The 25,698-nt window shown below is 42.9% G+C and overlaps 1 protein-coding gene across 1 annotated transcript in view; it reads left to right on the plus strand.

The window, feature by feature from the left end:
* LOC124002772 (cAMP-dependent protein kinase catalytic subunit alpha-like) overlaps positions 1-25,698 on the plus strand; it is a 46,220-nt gene that overhangs the window by 12,223 nt on the left and 8,299 nt on the right. The window contains exons 5-9 of the mRNA XM_046310497.1: positions 1,114-1,196; positions 5,996-6,122; positions 8,021-8,116; positions 8,494-8,616; positions 14,352-14,516. Of these exons, the coding sequence (XP_046166453.1) occupies positions 1,114-1,196; positions 5,996-6,122; positions 8,021-8,116; positions 8,494-8,616; positions 14,352-14,516 (594 nt within the window). The remainder of the gene's footprint in view (positions 1-1,113; positions 1,197-5,995; positions 6,123-8,020; positions 8,117-8,493; positions 8,617-14,351; positions 14,517-25,698) is intronic.

Consider the following 25,698-nt stretch of genomic DNA (forward strand, 5'->3'; position numbering starts at 1 on the left):
CCGTACCCCCTACCATACCCCCTACCATACCCCCTACCATACCCACTACCGTACCCACTACCATACCCCCTACATACCCACTACCATACCCACTACCATACCCACTACCATACCCACTACCATACCCACTACCATACCCACTACCATACCCACTACTGTACCCACTACCATACCTACTACCATACCCACTACCATACCCACTACCATACCCACTACCATACCCACTACCATACCCACTACCGTACCCCATAACCACTACCGTACCCCCTACCGTACCCACTACTGTACCCACTACCATACCCCCTACCATACCCACTACTGTACCCACTACCATACCTACTACCATACCCACTACCATACCCACTACCATACCCACTACTGTACCCACTAATATACCCACTACCCACTACCATACCCACTACCATACCCACTACCATACCCACTACCATACCCACTACTGTACCCACTAATATACCCACTACCCACTACCATACCCACTACCATACCCACTACTGTACCCACTAATATACCCACTACCCACTACCATACCCCCTACCATACCCACTAATATACCCACTACCCACTACCATACCCCCTACCATACCCACTACTGTACCCACTAATATACCCACTACCGTACCCCATAACCACTACCGTACCCCTACCATACCCCCTACCATACCCCATTAGACACTGAAAACTTTTGTCCTTCCCATTCACCCTCTGAATCGCACACATACACAATCATGTCTCAAAGCTTAAAACTCCTGCTCTCCTGCTTGAACATGACTCCTCCCCTTCACCTACACTGATTGAAGTGGATTTAACAGGTGACATCAATAAGGGATCACAGCTTTCACCTGGATTCACCTGGTCAGTCTCATGGAAAGATCAGGTGTTCCTAATGTTTTGTACACTCAGTGTACATCTGTGTGTGTGTGTGTGTGTGTGTGTGTGTGTGTGTGTGTGTGTGTGTGTGTGTGTGTGTGTGTGTGTGTGTGTGTGTGTGTGTGTGTGTGTGTGTGTGTGTGTGTGTGTGTGTGTGTGTGTGTGTGTGTGTGTGTGTGTGTGTGTGTGTGTGTGTGTCAGTAACAGATCCTGTCTGTTCTGCAGGACAACACTAACCTGTACATGGTGATGGAGTATGTACCAGGTGGAGAGATGTTCTCTCATCTACGACGAATCGGCAGGTTCAGGTACGTCTTCACAGCAGAGCTGAGCAGTCTGAAATCCCACTCAATGCTCATGGAGCAGTCTGGCACTCAACTCCTCGCTCACGGAGCAGTCTGGCGCTCAACTCCTCGATCATAGACAAGTCTGGCCCTCAACTCCTCGCTCACGGAGCAGTCTGGCGCTCAACTCCTCGCTCACGGAGCAGTCTGGCGCTCAACTCCTCGATCACGGAGCAGTCTGGCACTCAACTCCTCGATCACAGCGCGGTCTGGCGCTCAACTCCTCGATCACGGAGCAGTCTGAAATCCCATTCAATGCTCACGGAGCAGTCTGGCGCTCAACTCCTCGCTCACGGAGCAGTCTGAAATCCCATTCAATGCTCACGGAGCAGTCTGGCCCTCAACTCCTCGCTCACAGAGCAGTCTGGCGCTCAACTCCTCGATCACAGAGCGGTCTGGCGCTCAACATTCTTTCCTTCGCTAAATATCACTCACACGACAACCAGTCCAAATTCACTCCATTAATTTTGTTGTTTAAAAAGACAAACTCCTCATCTACTTTTGTGGCTTTGTACTGTTTGGTTTTGAAGCAGGCTGTCTTCATTGGGCTAGGCGTGTCTCAAGCGACCCGCCTCGACAACATCCGCTGAAATGGCAGAGCGCCAAATTCAAACGACAGAAATTGTAATATTAAACCTTCATGAAAATACAAGTGTCATACATCATTTAAAAGATAAACTTCTGGTTAATCCAGCCGTATTGTCAGATCTCAAAAAGGCTTTACGGCGAAAGCACACCATGTGATTATCTGAGGACAGCGCCCCTCATACAAAAGCATTAAAACATTTTCCAACCAAGCAGACATCGCGAAAGTCAGAAATAGAGATAAAATAATCTTCATCTGGTTGCATTCACACGGGTCCCTGTTACGTAACAAATGGTCCTTTTGTTCAATACAGTCCTTCTTTATTTCCCCCAAAAAGTATGTTTATTTGACGTGTTTCATTCAATAGTCCACCGGTTTCCCTTCGTTCAAAATGCATACAAAATGAATCCAAAATGTTACCAATAAACTTGGTCCAAACATGTCAAACAACGTTCCTAATCAATCCTCAGGTACCTTAATATGTAAATAAACGATCAAATTTAAGACAGAAAATAGTATATTCAATACCGGAGATAATTAACCAAGTGCGTGCCCTCACCGGAGCGCGTCACAATCATTTTTCAACCAAGCAGATGCATCACGAAAGTCAGAAATAGCAATAAAATAAATCGCTTACCTTTGAAGATCTTCATCTTTTTGCAATCTCACATGTCCCAGCTACACAATGAATGGTGGTTTTGTTTGAAAAAGTCCTTCTTTATATCCCAAAAATGTCAGTTTATTTGGCGCGTTTGATTCAGAAATACACCTCTTCCAACTCGCCCAACATGCCTACAAAGGAATGTAAAAAGTAACCTGTAAACTTGGTCCAAACATTTCAAACAACGTTTCTAATCCAACCTCAGGTACCCTAATATGTAAATAATCAATCAAACTTAAGATGGAATAAACTGTTTCCAACACCGGAGAAAAACAACGAGGAGCTTGCTCTCATTCACGCGCACCAAAATACTAGAGTCCTTCTGAGTGACACTTAGAAAGAGTACCAATACTTCTTCATAAATTTTTTTTAAAAACATCTAACAATTTCTAAAGACTGTTGACATCTAGTGGAAGCTATAGGAACTGCAATCTGGGTCCTAATAATTTGGCTTTCCTATAGAAAAGCATTGGAGAAGCATTGGAGAGTCGAATGACCTCAACAACAAAAAAATCCTGGATGGATTATCCTCGGGTTTTCCTGCCAAATCAGTTCTGTTATACTCACAGACATTATTTGAACAGTTTTAGAAAATTTAGAGTGTTTTCTATCCAATACTACATATGCATATGTAACGGATGTGAAACGGCTAGCTAGTCAGCGGTGGTGTGCGCTAAATAGCGTTTCAATCGGTGACGTCACTTGCTCTGAGACCTTGAAGTAGTTGTTCCCCTTGGCGCTGCGTTTGTGGAACGATGGGTAATGATGCTTCGTGGGTGACTGTTCTTGATGTGTGCAGAGGGTCCCTGGTTCACGCCCGGGTATGGGCGCGGGGGCGGTCTAAAGTTATACTGTTACACATATCCTAGCTTCTGAGCCTGAGTAACAGGCAGTTTACTTTGGGCACCTCAGTCATCCGAACTTCAGAATACTGCCCCTATCCCTAAAAGCTAAGAAGCTTCAACATTTCAACAACCTGTCATATGCTATTGAACCAGGAACTAGCTGATGATATGCTGCTGCTGTGTTAAAAACAAAAGTATTTTTCTCTCATTCGTTGATGATCAGATACTTCAGTCGGTTCTGTTGTCTTCACATTTATCAGTTGATAGACAATTTTACACTGTTACACACTTAGATTCCTGTTTTTTTAACAATAGCCTAAATATACATCTCCTGTAAACATCTCCTGTAAACATATCCTGTAGACATCTCCTGTAAACATCTCCTGTAGACATCTCCTGTAAACATCTCCTGTAAACATCTCCTGTAAACATATCCTGTAGACATCTCCTGTAAACATCTCCTGTAAACATATCCTGTAGACATCTCCTGTAAACATCTCCTGTAAACATATCCTGTAGACATCTCCTGTAAACATCTCCTGTAGACATCTCCTGTAAACATCTCCTGTAAACATCTCCTGTAAACATCTCCTGTAGACATCTCCTGTAGACATCTCCTGTAAAAATCTCCTGTAAACATCTCCTGTAGACATCTCCTGTAAACATCTCCAGTAAACATCTCCTGTAGACATCTCCTGTAGACATCTCCTGTAAACATCTCCTGTAAACATCTCCTGTAGACATCTCCTGTAAACATCTCCTGTAAACATCTCCTGTAGACATCTCCTGTAAACATCTCCTGTAGACATCTCATGTAGACATCTCCTGTAGACATCTCCTGTAGACATCTCCTGTAGACATCTCCTGTAGACATCTCCTGTAAACATCTCCTGTGCTGCTGCATGGGTTCATTGGTTGTCTTACTGTCTGTTACACAGGCTGTGACCTATTTCTTGGTTGACTCATATCAACATCTGTGCATGTGGGGTAGGCTAAAGAAATACAACAGAATAGGCCTCATTAAAAGAGCAGTGATGATGGAAATGCTAAATGCTAAAGTGCTGGGCAGAGAATATGACTAGAGCTGGTGGCTGAGAGGCCGACATTTTTCAATCTGCTCCTCGCTCCAGTCAAATTACTCACGCTCCGCTCCTCGCTCCACTACAGCTCCACTCTACTCACATCCTCTGCTACACACACACTCTCTCTCTCTCACACACACACACACACACACACACACACACACACACACACACACACACACACACACACACACACACACACACACACACACACACACACACACACACACACACACACACACACACACACACACAGTTGATCCCCTTTATTGTGTTCTACTGTATTCTATTTAGTTACTGTTGTACTGTCATCTATTCCACTGTATTCTATTTAGTTACTGTAGTACTGTCATCTATTCCACTGTATTCCATTTAGTTACTGTTGTACTGTCATCTATTCCACTGTATTCTATTTAGTTACTGTAGTACTGTCATCTATTCTACTGTATTCTATTTAGTTTCTATAGTACTGTCATGTATTCTACTGTATTCTATTTAGTTACTGTAGTACTGTCATGTATTCTACTGTATTCTATTTAGTTACTGTAGTACTGTCATCTATTCTGCTGTATTCTATTTAGTTTCTATAGTACTGTCATGTATTCTACTGTATTCTATTTAGTTACTGTTGTACTGTCATCTATTCCACTGTATTCTATTTAGTTACTGTAGTACTGTCATCTATTCTACTGTATTCTATTTAGTTTCTATAGTACTGTCATGTATTCTACTGTATTCTATTTAGTTACTGTAGTACTGTCATCTATTCTACTGTATTCTATTTAGTTTCTATAGTACTGTCATGTATTCTACTGTATTCTATTTAGTTACTGTAGTACTGTCATCTATTCTGCTGTATTCTATTTAGTTTCTATAGTACTGTCATGTATTCTACTGTATTCTATTTAGTTACTGTAGTACTGTCATGTATTCTACTGTATTCTATTTAGTTACTGTAGTACTGTCATCTATTCTACTGTATTCTGTTTAGTTACTGTTGTACTGTCATGTATTCTACTGTATTCTATTTAGTTACTGTAGTACTGTCATCTATTCTACTGTATTCTGTTTAGTTACTGTAGTACTGTCATCTATTCTACTGTTATCTTCTCTGCTTAGTTGCTTATTCATCTCTCTCTCTCTGTCCCTCTCTGTCTCTCTCTCTTCCTTCCTTCCTTCCTTCCTTCCTTCCTTCCTTCCTTCCTTCCTTCCTTCCTTCCTTCCTTCCTTCCTTCCTTCCTTCCTTCTCTTCTCTCTCCTCTCTCTCTCTCTCTCTCTCTCTCTCTCTCTCTCTCTCTCTCTCTCTCTCTCTCTCTCTCTCTCTCTCTCTCTCTCTCTCTCTCCTTCCCTCTCTCTCTCTCTCTCTCTCTCTCTCTTCTCTTCCTCTCTCTCTCTCTCTCTCTCTCTCTCTCTCTCTTCCTTCCTCTCTCTCTCTCTTTCTCTCTTCCTTCCTTCCTTCCCCTCCTCTCTCTCTCTCTCTCTCTCTCTCTCTCTCTCTCTCTCTCTCTTCCTTCCTCTCTCTCTCTCTCTCTCTTCCTTCCTCTCTCTCTCTCTTTCTCTCTTCCTTCCTCTCTCTCTCTCTCATGTAGTGAGCCTCATGCTCGGTTCTACGCGGCTCAGATCGTTCTGACCTTTGAGTACCTGCACGCCCTGGACCTCATCTACCGAGACCTGAAACCGGAGAACCTTCTCATAGACCAGCAGGGCTACATACAGGTGACATAGCATGACATAGAGCTATATACAGGTGACATAGGATGACGTAAAGCAACATACAGGTCATTTAACCTGATGTAGGGTTAGAAACAGTTGATATAAACCGACATAAGGTTATGTACGGACTACACACATTAGGTTGTAATATTTGTATTGAGGATGTTATAGACGGGACAAAACCCAGGCGGGGAAGCAAAGGATTGTTGACAACATGTAAACTATATTTCCTCTCCAAGTCTTTAATCTAAGGATTGTTGACAACATGTAAACTATATTTCCTCTCCAAGTCTTTAATCTAAGGATTGTTGACAACATGTAAACTATATTTCCTCTCCAAGTCTTTAATCTAAGGATTGTTGACAACATGTAAACTATATTTCCTCTCCAAGTCTTTAATCTAAGGATTGTTGACAACATGTAAACTATATTTCCTCTCCAAGTCTTTATTGAAAAAAGACAAATGTGCACAATAAGCACTTGTTGTTTCTCAAATACACTGCATTCAGAAGGTATTCAGACCCTTTAACTTTTCCAACATTTTGTTACGTTACAGCCCTATTCTAAAATGAATTAAATTGTTTTTTCCTTCATTAATCTCCACACAATACCCCATAATGACAAAGCAAAATGGAGTTACGTTACAGCCCTATTCTAAAATGAATTAAATAGTTATTTCCTTCATTAATCTCCACACAATACCCCATAATGACAAAGCAAAATGGAGTTACGTTACAGCCCTATTCTAAAATGAATTAAATAGTTTTTTCCTTCATTAATCTCCACACAATACCCCATAATGACAAAGCAAAATGGAGTTATGTTACAGCCCTATTCTAAAATAAATTAAAATGCCATACAAAGCTTGTGTAGTCAAAAATTAATTTATGATCGTATGCTAATCCATTTGTTTGTATGCTGTTCTTTGTATGGCATTTTAATATTTGATAATTAACCAATGATATTAGGCCACTCTTGGCCATGATTACAGACACCTGTGTCTTTTGACTATAGAAACAAATCATCCCGCAGTGTTTGTGATTATATCCTGATGAAGACAGCTTGGCTGTCGAAACGTTGGTAATTAAATTATTGCATCTGAGCTCCTAGAGTGTGCGGCTCTCTTTTATTTTCAAGTTTTCTATTCCGCTCGCCAGCACCTCGCCTAATTAGGTGTGCGTTTGTTTTTCTTCTAGAGCATTCTAGCTAACAACTGCTGCATCCAAAACAGTTGTTTAGCCGAGATCACGACCAATAGGATCTGTGACTGTTCAAGCAAGAATCAAAACATCATTGTAAGCATATAGGTATATGAGAACACCCAAAAAGTGAATTTGTTTAGAAGTAATATAAACTTAAATCAAAGCTATGGGCGCAGATGGCAATGGCGCAGACAATGAGCGCAGATGGCGAAGGCTTTCTCACTGCCGCCAAGAGTTTTGCGCATCTTTGCGTGACGTCAGTGTGTCGTACTGGAAAGGGTTCTAATTACATGCGCTTACTGTATATGTCTGTGTACCAGGCGCTACAACAGTGGTTTATAGTGCAGTCTCTGCTTCCGCCTAGTGGGGAACAGTGGTACTGCAGATTCCTCTGTAGCTACTATTTAACTACTGCGTAACTACTGTGTCTTTATAACTAAATATTTCTCTCCTCCTCTCTCTCTCTCTCTATTCAAAGGGCTTTATTGGCATGGGAAACATATGGTAACATTGCCAAAGCAAGTAAAATAGATAATAAACAAAAGTTAAATAAGCAATCAAAAATGAACAGAAAACATTACACTCACAGAAGTTTCAAAGGAATAGAGACATTTCAAATGTCATTATGACTATGTACAGTGTTATAACAATGTGCAAATAAATATGGGTTGTATTTTCAATGGTCACTCTCTCTCTCAGGTGACAGATTTTGGTTTTGCTAAGCGTGTGAAAGGTCGAACCTGGACACTGTGTGGAACCCCAGAGTACCTGGCCCCAGAGATCATCCTCAGCAAGGTGAGCCACAATGGAGGCTCAGTGGCGAAGCACTGAATGGGATTCTGTGCAACTACTTTACTGGTATCAAAATGGAGGAGGCAGCTGTCCCTGAGGCATTACTTTACTACAGACCTCAGTTACTTTCTCTCTCTACCTCCAAACCTCAATGTAACACTCAACATGTTAAATCTCCTCTCTCCCTCTTTACCTCCCTACCTCCCTCCCTCCCTCTCCCTCCTTTCCCTCCTTCCCCCTCCATCCATTCTCCCACTCCCCTCATTCCCCCCCCTCCCTCCCCTCCCCTCCCCTCCTCCCTCTCTCTCCCTCTCCCCTCCTCCATCCATTCTCCCACTCCCCTCATTCCCCTCCCCTCCTCCCTCTCTCTCCCTCTCCAGGGGTATAACAAGGCGGTAGACTGGTGGGCGTTGGGTGTGTTGATCTATGAGATGGCAGCCGGTTATCCTCCCTTCTTCGCTGACCAGCCCATACAAATTTATGAAAAGATCGTCTCTGGGAAGGTGAGCTGGGCCAGTGTAACGGACATAAGTACGTGAGATCACTCCATAGCTAGCTTCAAATGTTGCCAATGGAGCTATCGAATAGGATGCTTTTCTATAGCACAACTGGTTGGCGCGTTGTTAAGGAGAGTGGTCACGTACAACGGAGTTGTAGTCAGAGAGGGGAAAAGCTAAACTAGCATACTGACTAGGTTTCACTAGGTTGTGTTGCAAGTGGCACCTTTCCCTGTATGAATACTTTTGGCCAGGGCCACATCACCCGTTTCCCTTTACGAATACTTTTGACCAGGGCCACATCACCCGTTTCCCTTTACGAATACTTTTGACCAGGGCCACATCACCAGTTTCCCTTTACGAATACTTTTGACCAGGGCCACATCACCCGTTTCCCTTTACGAATACTCTTGACCAGGGCCACATCACCCGTTTCCCTGTGTGAATACTTTTGACCAGGGCCATATCACCCGTTTCCCTTTATGAACTACTTTTGGCCAGGGCCACATCACCCGTTTCCCTGTGGGAACTACTTTTGACCAGGGCCACATCACCAGTTTCCCTTTACGAATACTCTTGACCAGGGCCACATCACCCGTTTCCCTGTGTGAATACTTTTGGCCAGGGCCATATCACCCGTTTCCCTGTGTGAATACTTTTGACCAGGGCCATATCACCCGTCTCCATTTACAAACTACTTTTGGCCAAGGCCACATCAACCGTTTCCCTTTATGAACTACTTTTGACCAGGGCCCATTGGCGTGACATTGCTGAGCTGAGATCATTGCTAGCTAACTTTAATAACTTTGTGTGTAATACTGTGCGCTATTGAAACATACATGCAACTATAATATATTGACTATAATCAGGGCATTATTTCAGAAACACAACTCGAGTTGCATTCCAGACGTCCCAGTCAGGAACAAAGTGTGTTGCGTGGAGTGATGACACAGCTGTCAGAGGTCACACAGGCAGAGGATCTGTTCACCCCTCTTCTATAGAGACGCTGAGTGTCTCCTAAAAGTGGCCCGTTTGCATCCCTGGGTAGTCTCTCTTTGGACTCAGTGCTTCAGTGTTCTGACACTCCTACGATGGATCCCTATGGGGCCCTGTTCAAATGTAGTGCACTATTTAGGGCATAGGATACCATTTGGAACTTCTACCTACTCTACACTATATATATAATTTATATATATATATATATATATATATATATATATATATATATATATATATATATATATATATATATATATATATATATATATATATATATATATATATATATATATATATATATATATATATATATATATATATATATATATATATATATATATATATGAAGTCATTTTTCAACCACTCCACAAATGTATTTTTAACAAACTATAGTTTTGGCAAGTCGGTTAGGAGATCTACTTCATGCATGACACAAGTAATTTTTCCAACAATGGCTTACAGACAGATGATTTCACTTATAATTCACTGTATCACAATTCCAGTGGGTCAGAAGTGTACATACACTAAGTTGACTGTGCCTTTAAACAGCTTGGAAAATTCCAGGAAAATGATGCCATGACTTTAGAAGCTTCTGATAGGCTAATTGACATCATTTGAGTCAATTGGAGGTGTACATGTGGATGTATTTCAAGGCCTACCTTCAAACTCAGTGCCTCTTTGCTTGACATCATGGGAAAATCAGAAGAAATCAGCCAAGATCTCAGAAAACAATATGTAGACCTGCACAAGTCTGGTTCATCCTTGGGAGCAATTTCCAAACACCTGAAGGTACCACATTCACCTGTACAAACATTAGTATGCAAGTATAAACACCATGGGACCACGCAGCCATCATACCGCTCAGGAAGGAGGCGCGTTCTGTCTCCTAGAGATGAACCTACTTTGGTGTGAAAAGTGCAAATCAATCCCAGAACAACATCAAAGGACCTTGTGAAGATGCTGGAGGAAACAGGTACAAAAGTATCTATATCCACAGTAAAACGAGTCCTACATCGACATAACCTGAAAGGCCGCTCAGCAAGGAAGAAGCCACTGCTCCAAAACTGCCATAAAAAAGCCAGACTACGGTTTGCAACTGCACATGGGGACAAAGATCATACTTTTGGAGAAATGTCCTCTGGTATGATGACACAAATATAGAACTGTTTGGCCATAATGACCATCGTTATGTTTGGAGGAAAAAGGGGGATGCTTGCAAGCCGAAGAACACCATCCCAACCGTGAAGCACGGGGGTGGCAGCATCATGTTGTGGGGGTGCTTTTCTGCAGGAGGGACTGGTGCACTTCACAAAATAGATGGCATCATGAGGTAGGAAAATGATATGGGTATATTGAAGCAACATCTCAAGACTTATTTCAGGAAGTTAAAGCTTGGTCGCAAATGGACAATGACCCCAAGCATACTTCCAAAGTTGTGGCAAAATGGCCGAAGAACAACAAAGTCAAGGTATTGGAGTGACCATCACAAAGCCCTGACCTCAATCCTATAGAAAATGTGTGGGCAGAACTGCAAAAGCGTGCGAGAGCAAGGAGACCTACAAACCTGACTCAGTTACACCAGCTCTGTCGGGAAGAATGGGCCAAAATTCACCCAACTTATTGTGGGAAGCTTGTGGAAGGCTACCTGAAACATTTGACCCAATGTCACGCCTTGGTCTTAGTATTTTGTGTTTTCTTTATATATTTGGTCAGGCCAGGGTGTGACATGGGTTTATGTTGTTGTATTTCGTATTGGGGTTTTTGTATTATTGGGATTGCGGCTGAGTAGGGGTGTTGTATGGACTTGGCTGCCTGAGGCGGTTCTCAATCAGAGTCAGGTGATTCTCGTTGTCTCTGATTGGGAACCGTATTTAGGTAGCCTGGTTTCGCTTTGTATTTCGTGGGTGATTGTTCCTGTCTCTGTGTAGTTTCACCAGATAGGCTGTAATTAGGTTTCACGTTCCGTTTGTTATTTTGTATCGTTATTTCATGTGTCGCTTTTTCCAATAAAGTCATGAGTAACAACCACGCTGCATTTCGGACTCTCTTTCGACAAACTGAAGAACGCCGTTACACCCAAGTTAAACAATTTTAAGGCATATATATATATATATTATTATTATTATTATTTATTATATATATATATATTTCTATATGCGCTACCGTTCAAGAGTTTGGGGTCACTTAGAAATATCTTCTTCTTTTTGTCGAAAGAAAAGCACATTTGTTGTCCATTAAAATAACATCAAATTCATCAGAAATACAGTATATAGAAATAATATATATATATATATATATATACACTGCTCAAAAAAATAAAGGGAACACTAAAATCTCACATCCTAGATCTGAATGAATGAAATATTCTTATTAAATACTTTTTTCTTTACATAGTTGAATGTGCTGACAACAAAATCACACAAAAATTATCAATGGAAATCAAATTTATCAACCCATGGAGGTTTGGATTGGAGACACACTCAAAATTAAAGTGGAAAACCACACTACAGGCTGATCCAACTTTGATGTAATGTCCTTAAAACAAGTCAAAATGAGGCTCAGTAGTGTGTGTGGCCTCCACGTGCCTGTATGACCTCCCTACAACGCCTGGGCATGCTCCTGATGAGGTGGCGGATGGTCTCCTGAGGGATCTCCTCCCAGACCTGGACTAAAGCATCCGCCAACTCCTGGACAGTCTGTGGTGCAACGTGGCGTTGGTGGATGGAGCGAGACATGATGTCTCAGATGTGCTCAACTGGATTCAGGTCTGGGGAACGGGCGGGCCAGTCCATAGCACCAATGCCTTCCTCTTGCAGGAACTGCTGATACACTCCAGCCACATGAGGTCTAGCATTGTCTTGCATTAGGAGGAACCCAGGGCCAACCGCACCAGCATATGGTCTCACAAGGGGTCTGAGGATCTCATCTCGGTACCTAATGGCAGTCAGGCTACCTCTGGGGAGCACATGGAGGGCTGTGCTGTCTCCCAAAGAAATGCCAGCCCACACCATGACTGACCCACCGCCAAAACGGTCATGCTGGAGGATGTTGCAGGCAGCAGAACGTTCTCCACGGCGTCTCCAGACTCTGTCACGTCTGTCACATGTGCTCAGTGTGAACCTGCTTTCATCTGTGAAGAGTTCTCTGACAAATGCCCAACGTCCTGCACGGTGTTGGGCTGTAAGCACAACCCCCACCTGTGGACGTCGGGCCCTCATACCACCCACATGGAGTCTGTTTCTGACCATTTGAGCAGACACATGCACATTTGTGCCTGCTGGAGGTCATTTTGCAGGGCTCTGGCAGTGCTCCTCCTGCTCCTCCTTGCACAAAGGCGGAGGTAGCGGTCCTGCTGCTGGGTTGTTGCCCTCCTACGGCCTCCTCCACATCTCCTGATGTACTGGCCTGTCTCCTGGTAGCGTCTCCATGCTCTGGACACTACGCTGACAGACACAGCAAACCTTCTTGCCACAGCTCCCATTAATGTGCCATCCTGGATGAGCTGCACTACCTGAGCCACTTGGGTGGGTTGTAGACTCAGTCTCATGCTACCACTAGAGTGAAAGCACTGCCAGCATTCAAAAGTGACCAAAACATCAGCCAGGAAGCATAGGAACTGAGAAGTGGTCTGTGGTCCCCACCTGCAGAACCACTCCTTTATTGGGGGTGTCTTGCTAATAGCCTATAATTTCCACCTGTTGTCTATCCCATTTGCTCAACAGCATGTGCAATTTTTGTCAATCAGTGTTGCTTCCTAAGTGGACAGTTTGTTTTCACAGAAGTGTGATTGACTTGGAGTTACATTGTGTTGTTTAAGTGTTCCCTTTATTTTTTTGAGCCCAAATGAATGGACAAAAAAAAGTGCTTTTGTTTCAAAAACAAGAACATGTCTAAGTGACCCCAAACTTTTGAACGGTAGTGTGTGTATGTGTATATATGTATATTTGCCTGTCTATTAATTTTAGATCAGCACTGAGATGAGAACCTGGTTTGCCTCTTCCTTCTAACATCTCTCCACCCTCCCTCCTCTCCTTCCCCTGTCCACCCCCTCTCCATCCTCCACCCTCTTCTCCTACTCACCTTCCTCCACCTCCTCTCCTCTGCCCTCCTCTCCTCCCCCACACTACCACTCCCCCTTCCCCTCCTCCTCTTCCCTCCTCTCCTCCCCTATCTCCCTCTCTACTCTCCCACACCACCACTCCTCCTCCCCCTCTCCTCTCCTCACACATCTCCTTCTCTACTCTCCCACACCACCACTCCTCCTCCCCCCCTCTCCTATCCTCCCCATCTCCTTCTCTACTCTCCCACACCACCACTCCTCCTCCCCCTCTCCTCTCCTCCCCCATCTCTATCTCTACTCTCCCACACCACCACTCCTCCTCCTCCTCTCCTCTCCTCCCCCATCTCCTTCTCTACTCTCCCACACCACCACTCCTCCTCCCCCATCTCCTTCTCTACTCTCCCACACCACCACTCCTCCTCCCCCATCTCCTTCTCTACTCTCCCACACCACCACTCCTCCTCCCCCTCTCCTCTCCTCCCCCTCTCCTCTCCTCTCCTCCCCCTCTCCTCTCTTCCCTCCTCTCCTCCCCTATCTCCTTCTCTACTCTCCCACACCACCACTCCCCCTCCCCCTCTCCTCTCCTCCCCCCCCTCTCCTCTCTTCCCTCCTCTCCTCCTCCATCTCCTTCTCTACTCTCCCACACCACCACTCCCTCTCCCCCTCTCCTCTCCTCCCCCAGGTGCGTTTCCCCTCCCACTTCAGCTCTGACCTGAAGGATCTGTTGAGGAATCTACTACAGGTGGACCTGACCAAGCGCTATGGCAACCTGAAGAACGGCGTCAACGACATCAAGGGACACAAGTGGTTCGCCACCACTGATTGGATCGCCGTCTACCAGAGAAAGGTGAGGGGTCTAACTGATATGTAGGGTACAGTATACCAGAGAAAGGTGAGGGGTCTAACTGATATGTAGGGTACAGTATACCAGATAAAGGTGAGAGGTCTAACTGATATGTAGGGTACAGTATACCAGAGAAAGGTGAGAGGTCTAACTGATATGTAGGGTACAGTATACCAGAGAAAGGTGAGGGGTCTAACTGATATGTAGGGTACAGTATACCAGAGAAAGGTGAGAGGTCTAACTGATATGTAGGGTACAGTATACCAGAGAAAGGTGAGGGGTCTAACTGATATGTAGGGTACAGTATACCAGAGAAAGGTGAGGGGTCTAACTGATATGTAGGGTACAGTATACCAGAGAAAGGTGAGGGGTCTAACTGAGTAGGGTACAGTATACCAGAGAAAGGTGAGGGGTCTAACTGATTGGAGAAAGGTGAGGGGATCTAACTGATATGTAGGGTACAGTATACCAGAGAAAGGTGAGGGGTCTAACTGATATGTAGGGTACAGTATACCAGAGAAAGGTGAGAGGTCTAACTGATATGTAGGGTATAGTATACCAGAGAAAAGGTGAGGGGTCTAACTGATATGTAGGGTACAGTATACCAGAGAAAGGTGAGGGGTCTAACTGATATGTAGGGTACAGTATACCAGAGAAAGGTGAGAGGTCTAACTGATATGTAGGGTACAGTATACCAGAGAAAGGTGAATATGTAGGGTACAGTATACCAGAGAAGGTGAGAGGTCTAACTGTGAGAGGTCTAACTGATATGTAGGGTACAGTATACCAGAGAAAGGTGAGGGGTCTAACTGATATGTAGGGTACAGTATACCAGAGAAAGGTGAGAGGTCTAACTGATATGTAGGGTACAGTATACCAGAGAAAGGTGAGAGGTCTAACTGATATGTAGGGTACAGTATACCAGAGAAAGGTGAGAGGTCTAACTGATATGTAGGGTACAGTATACCAGAGAAAAGGTGAGGGTCTAACTGATATGTAGGGTACAGTATACCAGAGAAAGGTGAGAGGTCTAACTGATATGGTACAGTATACCAGAGAAAGGTGAGGGGTCTAACTGATATGTAGGGTACAGTATACAGTATAACTGATATGTAGGGTACAGTAGAGAAAGGTGAGAGGTCTAACTGATATGTAGGGTACAGTATACCAGAGAAAGGTGAGGGGTCTAACTGATATGTAGGGTACAGTATACCAGAGAAAGGTGAGGGGTCTAACTGATTGGATCGCCGTATACCAGAGAAAGGTGAGAGGTCTAACTGATATGTAGGTTACAGTATACCAGAGAAAGGTGAGAGGTCTAACTGATATGTAGGGTACAGTATACCAGAGAAAGGTGAGAGGTCTAACTGATATGTAGGGTACAGTATACCAGAGAAAGGTGAGGGGTCTAACTGATATGTAGGGTACAGTATACCAGAGAAAGGTGAGAGGTCTAACTGATATGTAGGGTACAGTATACCAGAGAAAGGTGAGGGGTCTAACTGATATGTAGGGTACAGTATACCAGAGAAAGGTGAGGGGTCTAACTGATATGTAGGGTACAGTATACCAGAGAAAGGTGAGGGGTCTAACTGATATGTAGGGTACAGTATACCAGAGAAAGGTGAGAGGTCTAACTGATATGTAGGGTACAGTATACCAGAGAAAGGTGAGGGTCTAACTGATATGTAGGGTACAGTATACCAGAGAAAGGTGAGAGGTCTAACTGATATGTAGGGTACAGTATACCAGAGAAAGGTGAGGGTCTAACTGATATGTAGGGTCTAACTGATATGTATGTAGGGTACAGTATACCAGAGAAAGGTGAGAGGTCTAACTGATATGTAGGGTACAGTATACCAGAGAAAGGTGAGAGGTCTAACTGATATGTAGGGTACAGTATACCAGAGAAGAGGTGAGTAGGGTCTAACTGATATGTAGGGTACAGTATACCAGAGAAAGGTGAGAGGTCTAACTGATATGTAGGGTACAGTATACCAGAGAAAGGTGAGAGGTCTAACTGATATGTAGGGTACAGTATACCAGAGAAAGGTGAGAGGTCTAACTGATATGTAGGGTACAGTATACCAGAGAAAGGTGAGAGGTCTAACTGATATGTAGGGTACAGTATACCAGAGAAAGGTGAGAGGTCTAACTGATATGTAGGGTACAGTATACCAGAGAAAGGTGAGAGGTCTAACTGATATGTAGGGTACAGTATACCAGAGAAAGGTGAGAGGTCTAACTAGGTATGTAGGGTACAGTATACCAGAGAAAGGTATGTAGGGTACAGTATACCAGAGAAAGGTGAGAGGTCTAACTGATATGTAGGGTACAGTATACCAGAGAAAGGTGAGAGGTCTAACTGATATGTAGGGTACAGTATACCAGAGAAAGGTGAGAGGTCTAACTGATATGTAGGGTACAGTATACCAGAGGTGAGAGGTCTAACTGATATGTAGGGTACAGTATACCAGAGAAAGGTGAGAGGTCTAACTGATATGTAGGGTACAGTATACCAGAGAAAGGTGAGAGGTCTAACTGATATGTAGGGTACAGTATACCAGAGAAAGGTGAGAGGTCTAACTGATATGTAGGGTACAGTATACCAGAGAAAGGTGAGAGGTCTAACTGATATGTAGGGTACAGTATACCAGAGAAAGGTGAGAGGTGAGAGGTCTAACTGATATGTAGGGTACAGTATACCAGAGAAAGGTGAGAGGTCTAACTGATATGTAGGGTACAGTATACCAGAGAAAGGTGAGAGGTCTAACTGATATGTAGGGTACAGTATACCAGAGGTGAAAGGTGAGAGGATAAAGGTGAGAGGTCTAACTGATATGTAGGGTACAGTATACCAGAGAAAGGTGAGAGGTCTAACTGATATGTAGGGTACAGTATACCAGAGAAAGGTGAGAGGTCTAACTGATATGTAGGGTACAGTATACCAGAAAGAAAGGTGAGAAAGGTGAGAGGTCTAACTGATATGTAGGGTACAGTATACCAGAGAAAGGTGAGAGGTCTAACTGATATGTAGGGTACAGTATACCAGAGAAAGGTGAGAGGTCTAACTGATATGTAGGGTACAGTATACCAGAGAAAGGTGAGAGGTCTAACTGATATGTAGGGTACAGTATACCAGATAAAGGTGAGAGGTCTAACTGATATGTAGGGTACAGTATACCAGATGATAACTGATATGGGGTACAGTATACCAGAGAAAGGTGAGAGGTCTAACTGATATGTAGGGTACAGTATACCAGATAAAGGTGAGAGGTCTAACTGATATGTAGGGTACAGTATACCAGATAAAGGTGAGAGGTCTATGATATGTAGGGTACAGTATACCAGAGAAAGGTGAGAGGTCTAACTGATATGTAGGGTACAGTATACTAACTGATATGTAGGGTACAGTATACCAGATAAAGGTGAGAGGTCTAACTGATATGTAGGGTACAGTATACCAGATAAAGGTGAGAGGTGAGAGGTCTAACTGATATGTAGGGTACAGTATACCAGAGAAAGGTGAGAGGTCTAACTGATATGTAGGGTACAGTATACCAGATAAAGGTGAGAGGTCTAACTGATATGTAGGGTACAGTATACCAGATAAAGGTGAGAGGTCTAACTGATATGTAGGGTACAGGATAAAGGTACTAGTATACCAGATAAAGGTGAGAGGTCTAACTGATATGTAGGGTACAGTATACCAGAGAAAGGTGAGAGGTCTAACTGATATGTAGGGTACAGTATACCAGAGAAAGGTGAGAGGTCTAACTGATATGTAGGGTACAGTATACCAGAGAAAGGTGAGAGGTCTAACTGATATGTAGGGTACAGTATACCAGAGAAAGGTGAGAGGTCTAACTGATATGTAGGGTACAGTATACCAGAGAAAGGTGAGAGGTCTAACTGATATGTAGGGTACAGTATACCAGATAAAGGTGAAGGTCTAACTGATATGTAGGGTACAGTATACCAGATAAAGGGGTGAGAGGTCTAACTGATATGTAGGGTACAGTATACCAGAGAAAGGTGAGAGGTCTAACTGATATGTAGGGTACAGTATACCAGAGAAAGGTGAGAGGTCTAACTGATATGTAGGGTACAGTATACCAGAGAAAGGTGAGAGGTCTAACTGATATGTAGGGTACAGTATACCAGAGAAAGGTGAGAGGTCTAACTGATATGTAGGGTACAGTATACCAGAGAAAGGTGAGAGGTCTAACTGATATGTAGGGTACAGTATACCAGAGATAAGGTGAGAGGTCTAACTGATATGTAGGGTACAGTGAGAGGTCTAACTGATATGTAGGGTACAGTATACCAGAGAAAGGTGAGAGGTCTAACTGATATGTAGGGTACAGTATACCAGAGAAAGGTGAGAGGTCTAACTGATATGGGGTCTAACTGATATGTAGGGTACAGTATACCAGAGAAAGGTGAGAGGTCTAACTGATATGTAGGGTACAGTATACCAGAGAAAGGTGAGAGGTCTAACTGATATGTAGGGTACAGTATACCAGATAAAGGTGAGAGGTCTAACTGATATGTAGGGTACAGTATACCAGAGAAAGGTGAGAGGTCTAACTGATATGTAGGGTACAGTATACCAGATAAAGGTGAGAGGTCTAACTGATATGTAGGGTACAGTATACCAGATAAAAGGTGAGAGGTCTAACTGATATGTAGGGTACAGTATACCAGAGAAAGGTGAGAGGTCTAACTGATATGTAGGAGTACAGTACAGTATACCAGAGAAAGGTGAGAGGTCTAACTGATATGTAGGGTACAGTATACCAGATAAAGGTGAGAGGTCTAACTGATATGTAGGGTACAGTATACCAGATAAAGGTAGAGAAAGGTGAGAGGTCTAACTGATATGTAGGGTACTATACCAGATAAAGGTGAGAGGTCTAACTGATATGTAGGGTACAGTATACCAGAGAAAGGTGAGAGGTCTAACTGATATGTAGGGTACAGTATACCAGATAAAGGTGAGAGGTCTAACTGATATGTAGGGTACAGTATACCAGATAAAGGTGAGAGGTGGGGTCTAACTGATATGTAGGGTACAGTATACCAGATAAAGGTGAAAACTGGTGAGAGGTCTAACTGATAACTGATATGTAGGGTACAGTATACCAGAGAAAGGTGAGAGGTCTAACTGATATGTAGGGTACAGTATACCAGAGAAAGGTGAGAGGTGGGGTCTAACTGATATGTAGGGTACAGTATACCAGATAAAGGTGAGAGGTCTAACTGATATGTAGGGTACAGTATACCAGAGAAAGGTGAGGGGTCTAACTGATATGTAGGGTACAGTATACCAGATAAAGGTGAGAGGTCTAACTGATATGTAGGGTACAGTATACCAGATAAAGGTGAGAGGTCTAACTGATATGTAGGGTACAGTATACCAGATAAAGGTGAGAGGTGGGGTCTAACTGAAATGTAGGGTACAGTATACCAGAGAAAGGTGAGAGGTCTAACTGATATGTAGGGTACAGTATACCAGATAAAGGTGAGAGGTCTAACTGATATGTAGGGTACAGTATACCAGATAAAGGTGAGAGGTCTAACTGATATGTAGGGTACAGTATACCAGATAAAGGTGAGAGGTCTAACTGATATGTAGGGTACAGTATACCAGATAACAGTATACCAGATAAAGGTGAGGTCTGGGTCTAACTGAGGTCTAACTGATATGTAGGGTACAGTATACCAGATAAAGGTGAGAGGTGGGTAGAGATAAAGTCTAACTGATATGTAGGGTACAGTATACCAGATAAAGGTGAGAGGTCTAACTGATATGTAGGGTACAGTATACCAGATAAAGGTGAGAGGTCTAACTGATATGTAGGGTACAGTATACCAGATAAAGGTGAGAGGTCTAACTGATATGTAGGGTACAGTATACCAGATAAAGGTGAGAGGTCTAACTGATATGTCTAAAGGTCTGAACTGATGTAGGGTACAGTATACCAGAGAAAGGTGAGAGGTCTAACTGATATGTAGGGTACAGTATACCAGAGAAAGGTGAGAGGTCTAACTGATATGTAGGGTACAGTATACCAGAGAAAGGTGAGAGGTCTAACTGATATGTAGGGTACAGTATACCAGAGAAAGGTGAGAGGTCTAACTGATATGTAGGGTACAGTATACCAGAGAAAGGTGAGAGGTCTAACTGATATGTAGGGTACAGTATACCAGATAAAGGTGAGGGTCTAACTGACCTGATATGTAGGGTGAATAGAAGGTGAGAGGTCTAACTGATATGTAGGGTACAGTATACCAGATAAAGGTGAGAGGTCTAACTGAGAGGGTAAGGTACCAGAGAAAGGTGAGAGGTCTAACTGATATGTAGGGTACAGTATACCAGAGAAAGGTGAGAGGTCTAACTGATATGTAGGGTACAGTATACCAGAGAAAGGTGAGAGGTCTAACTGATATGTAGGGTACAGTATACCAGAGAAAGGTGAGAGGTCTAACTGATATGTAGGGTACAGTATACCAGAGAAAGGTGAGAGGTCTAACTGATATGTAGGGTACAGTATACCAGAGAAAGGTGAGAGGTCTAACTGATATGTAGGGTACAGTATACCAGAGGTGAAATATGGTGAGAGGTCTAACTGATATGTAGGGTACAGTATACCAGATAAAGGTGAGAGGTCTAACTGATATGTAGGGTACAGTATACCAGAGAAAGGTGAGAGGTGGAGTCTAACTGATATGTAGGGTACAGTATACCAGAGAAAGGTGAGAGGTCTAACTGATATGTAGGGTACAGTATACCAGATAAAGGTGAGAGGGTCTAACTGATATGTAGGGTACAGTATACCAGAGAAAGGTGAGAGGTCTAACTGATATGTAGGGTACAGTATACCAGATAAAGGTGAGAGGTGAGAGGTCTAACTGATATGTAGGGTACAGTATACCAGATAAAGGTGAGGGTCTAACTGATATGATAACTGATATGGGTACAGTATACCAGATAAAGGTGACAGTATACCAGAGAAAGGTGAGAGTCTAACTGATATGTAGGGTACAGTATACCAGATAAAGGTGAAGGTGATATGGGGTCTAACTGATATGTAGGGTACAGTATACCAGAGAAAGGTGAGAGGTCTAACTGATATGTAGGGTACAGTATACCAGATAAAGGTGAGAGGTGGGGTCTAACTGATATGTAGGGTACAGTATACCAGATAACTGATATGTAAGGTGAGAGGTCTAACTGATATGTAGGGTACAGTATACCAGATAAAGGTGAGAGGTCTAACTGATATGTAGGGTACAGTATACCAGATAAAGGTGAGAGGTGAGAGGTCTAACTGATATGTAGGGTACAGTATACCAGATAAAGGTGAGAGGTCTAACTGATATGTAGGGTACAGTATACCAGATAAAGGTGAGAGTCTAACTGATATGTAGGGTACAGTATACCAGATAAAGGTGAGGGTCTAACTGATATGTAGGGTACAGTATACCAGAGAAAGGTGAGAGGTCTAACTGATATGTAGGGTACAGTATACCAGATAAAGGTGAGAGGTGAGAGGTCTAACTGATATGTAGGGTACAGTATACCAGATAAAGGTGAGGGGTGTAACTGATATGTAGGGTACAGTATACCAGATAAAGGTGAGAAGTCTAACTGATATGTAGGGTACAGTATACCAGATAAAGGTGAGAGGTGGGGTCTAACTGATATGTAGGGTACAGTATACCAGAGAAAGGTGAGAGGTCTAACTGATATGTAGGGTACAGTATACCAGAGAAAGGTGAGAGGTCTAACTGATATGTAGGGTACAGTATACAGATAAAGGTGAGAGGTCTAACTGATATGTAGGGTACAGTATACCAGAGAAAGGTGAGAGGTGAGAGGTCTAACTGATATGTAGGGTACAGTATACCAGATAAAGGTGAGAGGTCTAACTGATATGTAGGGTACAGTATACCAGAGAAAGGTGAGAGGTCTAACTGATATGTAGGGTACAGTATACCAGATAAAGGTGAGAGGTCTAACTGATATGTAGGGTACAGTATACCAGATAAAGGTGAGAGGTGGGGTCTAACTGATATGTAGGGTACAGTATACCAGATAAAGGTGAGAGGTGGGGTCTAACTGATATGTAGGGTACAGTATACCAGAGAAAGGTGAGAGGTCTAACTGATATGTAGGGTACAGTATACCAGATAAAGGTGAGAGGTCTAACTGATATGTAGGGTACAGTATACCAGATAAAGGTGAGAGGTCTAACTGATATGTAGGGTACAGTATACCAGATAAAGGTGAGAGGTCTAACTGATATGTAGGGTACAGTATACCAGATAAAGGTGAGAGGTCTAACTGATATGTAGGGTACAGTATACCAGATAAAGGTGAGAGGTCTAACTGATATGTAGGGTACAGTATACCAGATAAAGGTGAGAGGTCTAACTGATATGTAGGGTACAGTATACCAGATAAAGGTGAGAGGTCTAACTGATATGTAGGGTACAGTATACCAGATAAAGGTGAGAGGTCTAACTGATATGTAGGGTACAGTATACCAGATAAAGGTGAGGGTCTAACTGATATGTCTAACTGATATGATATGGGGTACAGTATACCAGATAAAAGGTGAGGGGTCTAACTGATATGTAGGGTACAGTATACCAGATAAAGGTGAGGGGTCTAACTGATATGTAGGGTACAGTATACCAGATAAAGGTGAGAGGTCTAACTGATATGTAGGGTACAGTATACCAGATAAAGGTGAGAGGTCTAACTGATATGTAGGGTACAGTATACCAGATAAAGGTGAGAGGTCTAACTGATATGTAGGGTACAGTATACCAGATAAAGGTGAGAGGTGAGAGGTCTAACTGATATGTAGGGTACAGTATACCAGATAAAGGTGAGAGGTGAGAGGTCTAACTGATATGTAGGGTACAGTATACCAGATAAAGGTGAGAGGTCTAACTGATATGTAGGGTACAGTATACCAGATAAAGGTGAGAGGTCTAACTGATATGTAGGGTACAGTATACCAGATAAAGGTGAGAGGTCTAACTGATATGTAGGGTACAGTATACCAGATAAAGGTGAGAGGTCTAACTGATATTTAGGGTACAGTATACCAGATAAAGGTGAGAGGTGATATGAGGTCTAACTGATATGATATGGGTACAGTATACCAGATAAAGGTGAGAGGTCTAACTGATATGTAGGGTACAGTATACCAGATAAAGGTGAGAGGTCTAACTGATATGTAGGGTACAGTATACCAGATAAAGGTGAGAGGTCTAACTGATATGTAGGGTACAGTATACCAGATAAAGGTGAGAGGTCTAACTGATATGTAGGGTACAGTATACCAGATAAAGGTGAGGGGTCTAACTGATATGTAGGGTACAGTATACCAGAGAAAGGTGAGAGGTCTAACTGATATGTAGGGTACAGTATACCAGAGAAAAAGGTGAGAGGTCTAACTGATATGTAGGGTACAGTATACCAGAGAAAGGTGAGAGGTCTAACTGATATGTAGGGTACAGTATACCAGATAAAGGTGAGAGGTCTAACTGATATGTAGGGTACAGTATACCAGATAAAGGTGAGAGGTGGGGTCTAACTGATATGTAGGGTACAGTATACCAGATAAAGGTGAGAGGTCTAACTGATATGTAGGGTACAGTATACCAGAGAAAGGTGAGAGGTCTAACTGATATGTAGGGTACAGTATACCAGATAAAGGTGAGAGGTCTAACTGATATGTAGGGTACAGTATACCAGAGAAAGGTGAGAGGTCTAACTGATATGTAGGGTACAGTATACCAGAGAAAGGTGAGAGGTCTAACTGATATGTAGGGTACAGTATACCAGAGAAAGGTGAGAGGTCTAACTGATATGTAGGGTACAGTATACCAGAGAAAGGTGAGGGGTCTAACTGATATGTAGGGTACAGTATACCAGAGAAAGGTGAGAGGTCTAACTGATATGTAGGGTACAGTATACCAGAGAAAGGTGAGAGGTCTAACTGATATGTAGGGTACAGTATACCAGATAAAGGTGAGAGGTCTAACTGATATGTAGGGTACAGTATACCAGAGAAAGGTGAGAGGTCTAACTGATATGTAGGGTACAGTATACCAGATAAAGGTGAGAGGTCTAACTGATATGTAGGGTACAGTATACCAGAGAAAGGTGAGACTAACTGATATGTAGGGTACAGTATACCAGAGAAAGGTGAGAGGTGGGGTCTAACTGATATGTAGGGTACAGTATACCAGAGAAAGGTGAGAGGTGGGGTCTAACTGATATGTAGGGTACAGTATACCAGAGAAAGGTGAGAGGTCTAACTGATATGTAGGGTACAGTATACCAGAGAAAGGTGAGAGGTCTAACTGATATGTAGGGTACAGTATACCAGAGAAAGGTGAGAGGTGGAGTCTAACTGATATGTAGGGTACAGTATACCAGAGAAAGGTGAGAGGTGGGGTCTAACTGATATGTAGGGTACAGTATACCAGATAAAGGTGAGAGGTGGGGTCTAACTGATATGTAGGGTACAGTATACCAGAGAAAGGTGAGAGGTCTAACTGATATGTAGGGTACAGTATACCAGAGAAAGGTGAGAGGTGGAGTCTAACTGATATGTAGGGTACAGTATACCAGAGAAAGGTGAGAGGTGGGGTCTAACTGATATGTAGGGTACAGTATACCAGAGAAAACTGGTGACAGTATACCAGATAAAGGTGAGAGGTCTAACTGATATGTAGGGTACAGTATACCAGATAAAGGTGAGAGGTCTAACTGATATGTAGGGTACAGTATACCAGATAAAGGTGAGGGGTCTAACTGATATGTAGGGTACAGTATACCAGATAAAGGTGAGAGGTCTAACTGATATGTGGGTACAGTATACCAGATCTAACTGATATGTAGGGTACAGTATACCAGATAAAGGTGAGAGGTCTAACTGATATGTAGGGTACAGTATACCAGATAAAGGTGAGAGGTCTAACTGATATGTAGGGTACAGTATACCAGAGAAAGGTGAGAGGTCTAACTGATATGTAGGGTACAGTATACCAGAGAAAGGTGAGAGGTCTAACTGATATGTAGGGTACAGTATACCAGAGAAAGGTGAGAGGTCTAACTGATATGTAGGGTACAGTATACCAGAGAAAGGTGAGAGGTCTA

The sequence above is a fragment of the Oncorhynchus gorbuscha genome, linkage group LG18 (assembly GCF_021184085.1).
Source record: "Oncorhynchus gorbuscha isolate QuinsamMale2020 ecotype Even-year linkage group LG18, OgorEven_v1.0, whole genome shotgun sequence".
NCBI classification, from domain to species: Eukaryota; Metazoa; Chordata; class Actinopteri; order Salmoniformes; family Salmonidae; genus Oncorhynchus; species Oncorhynchus gorbuscha.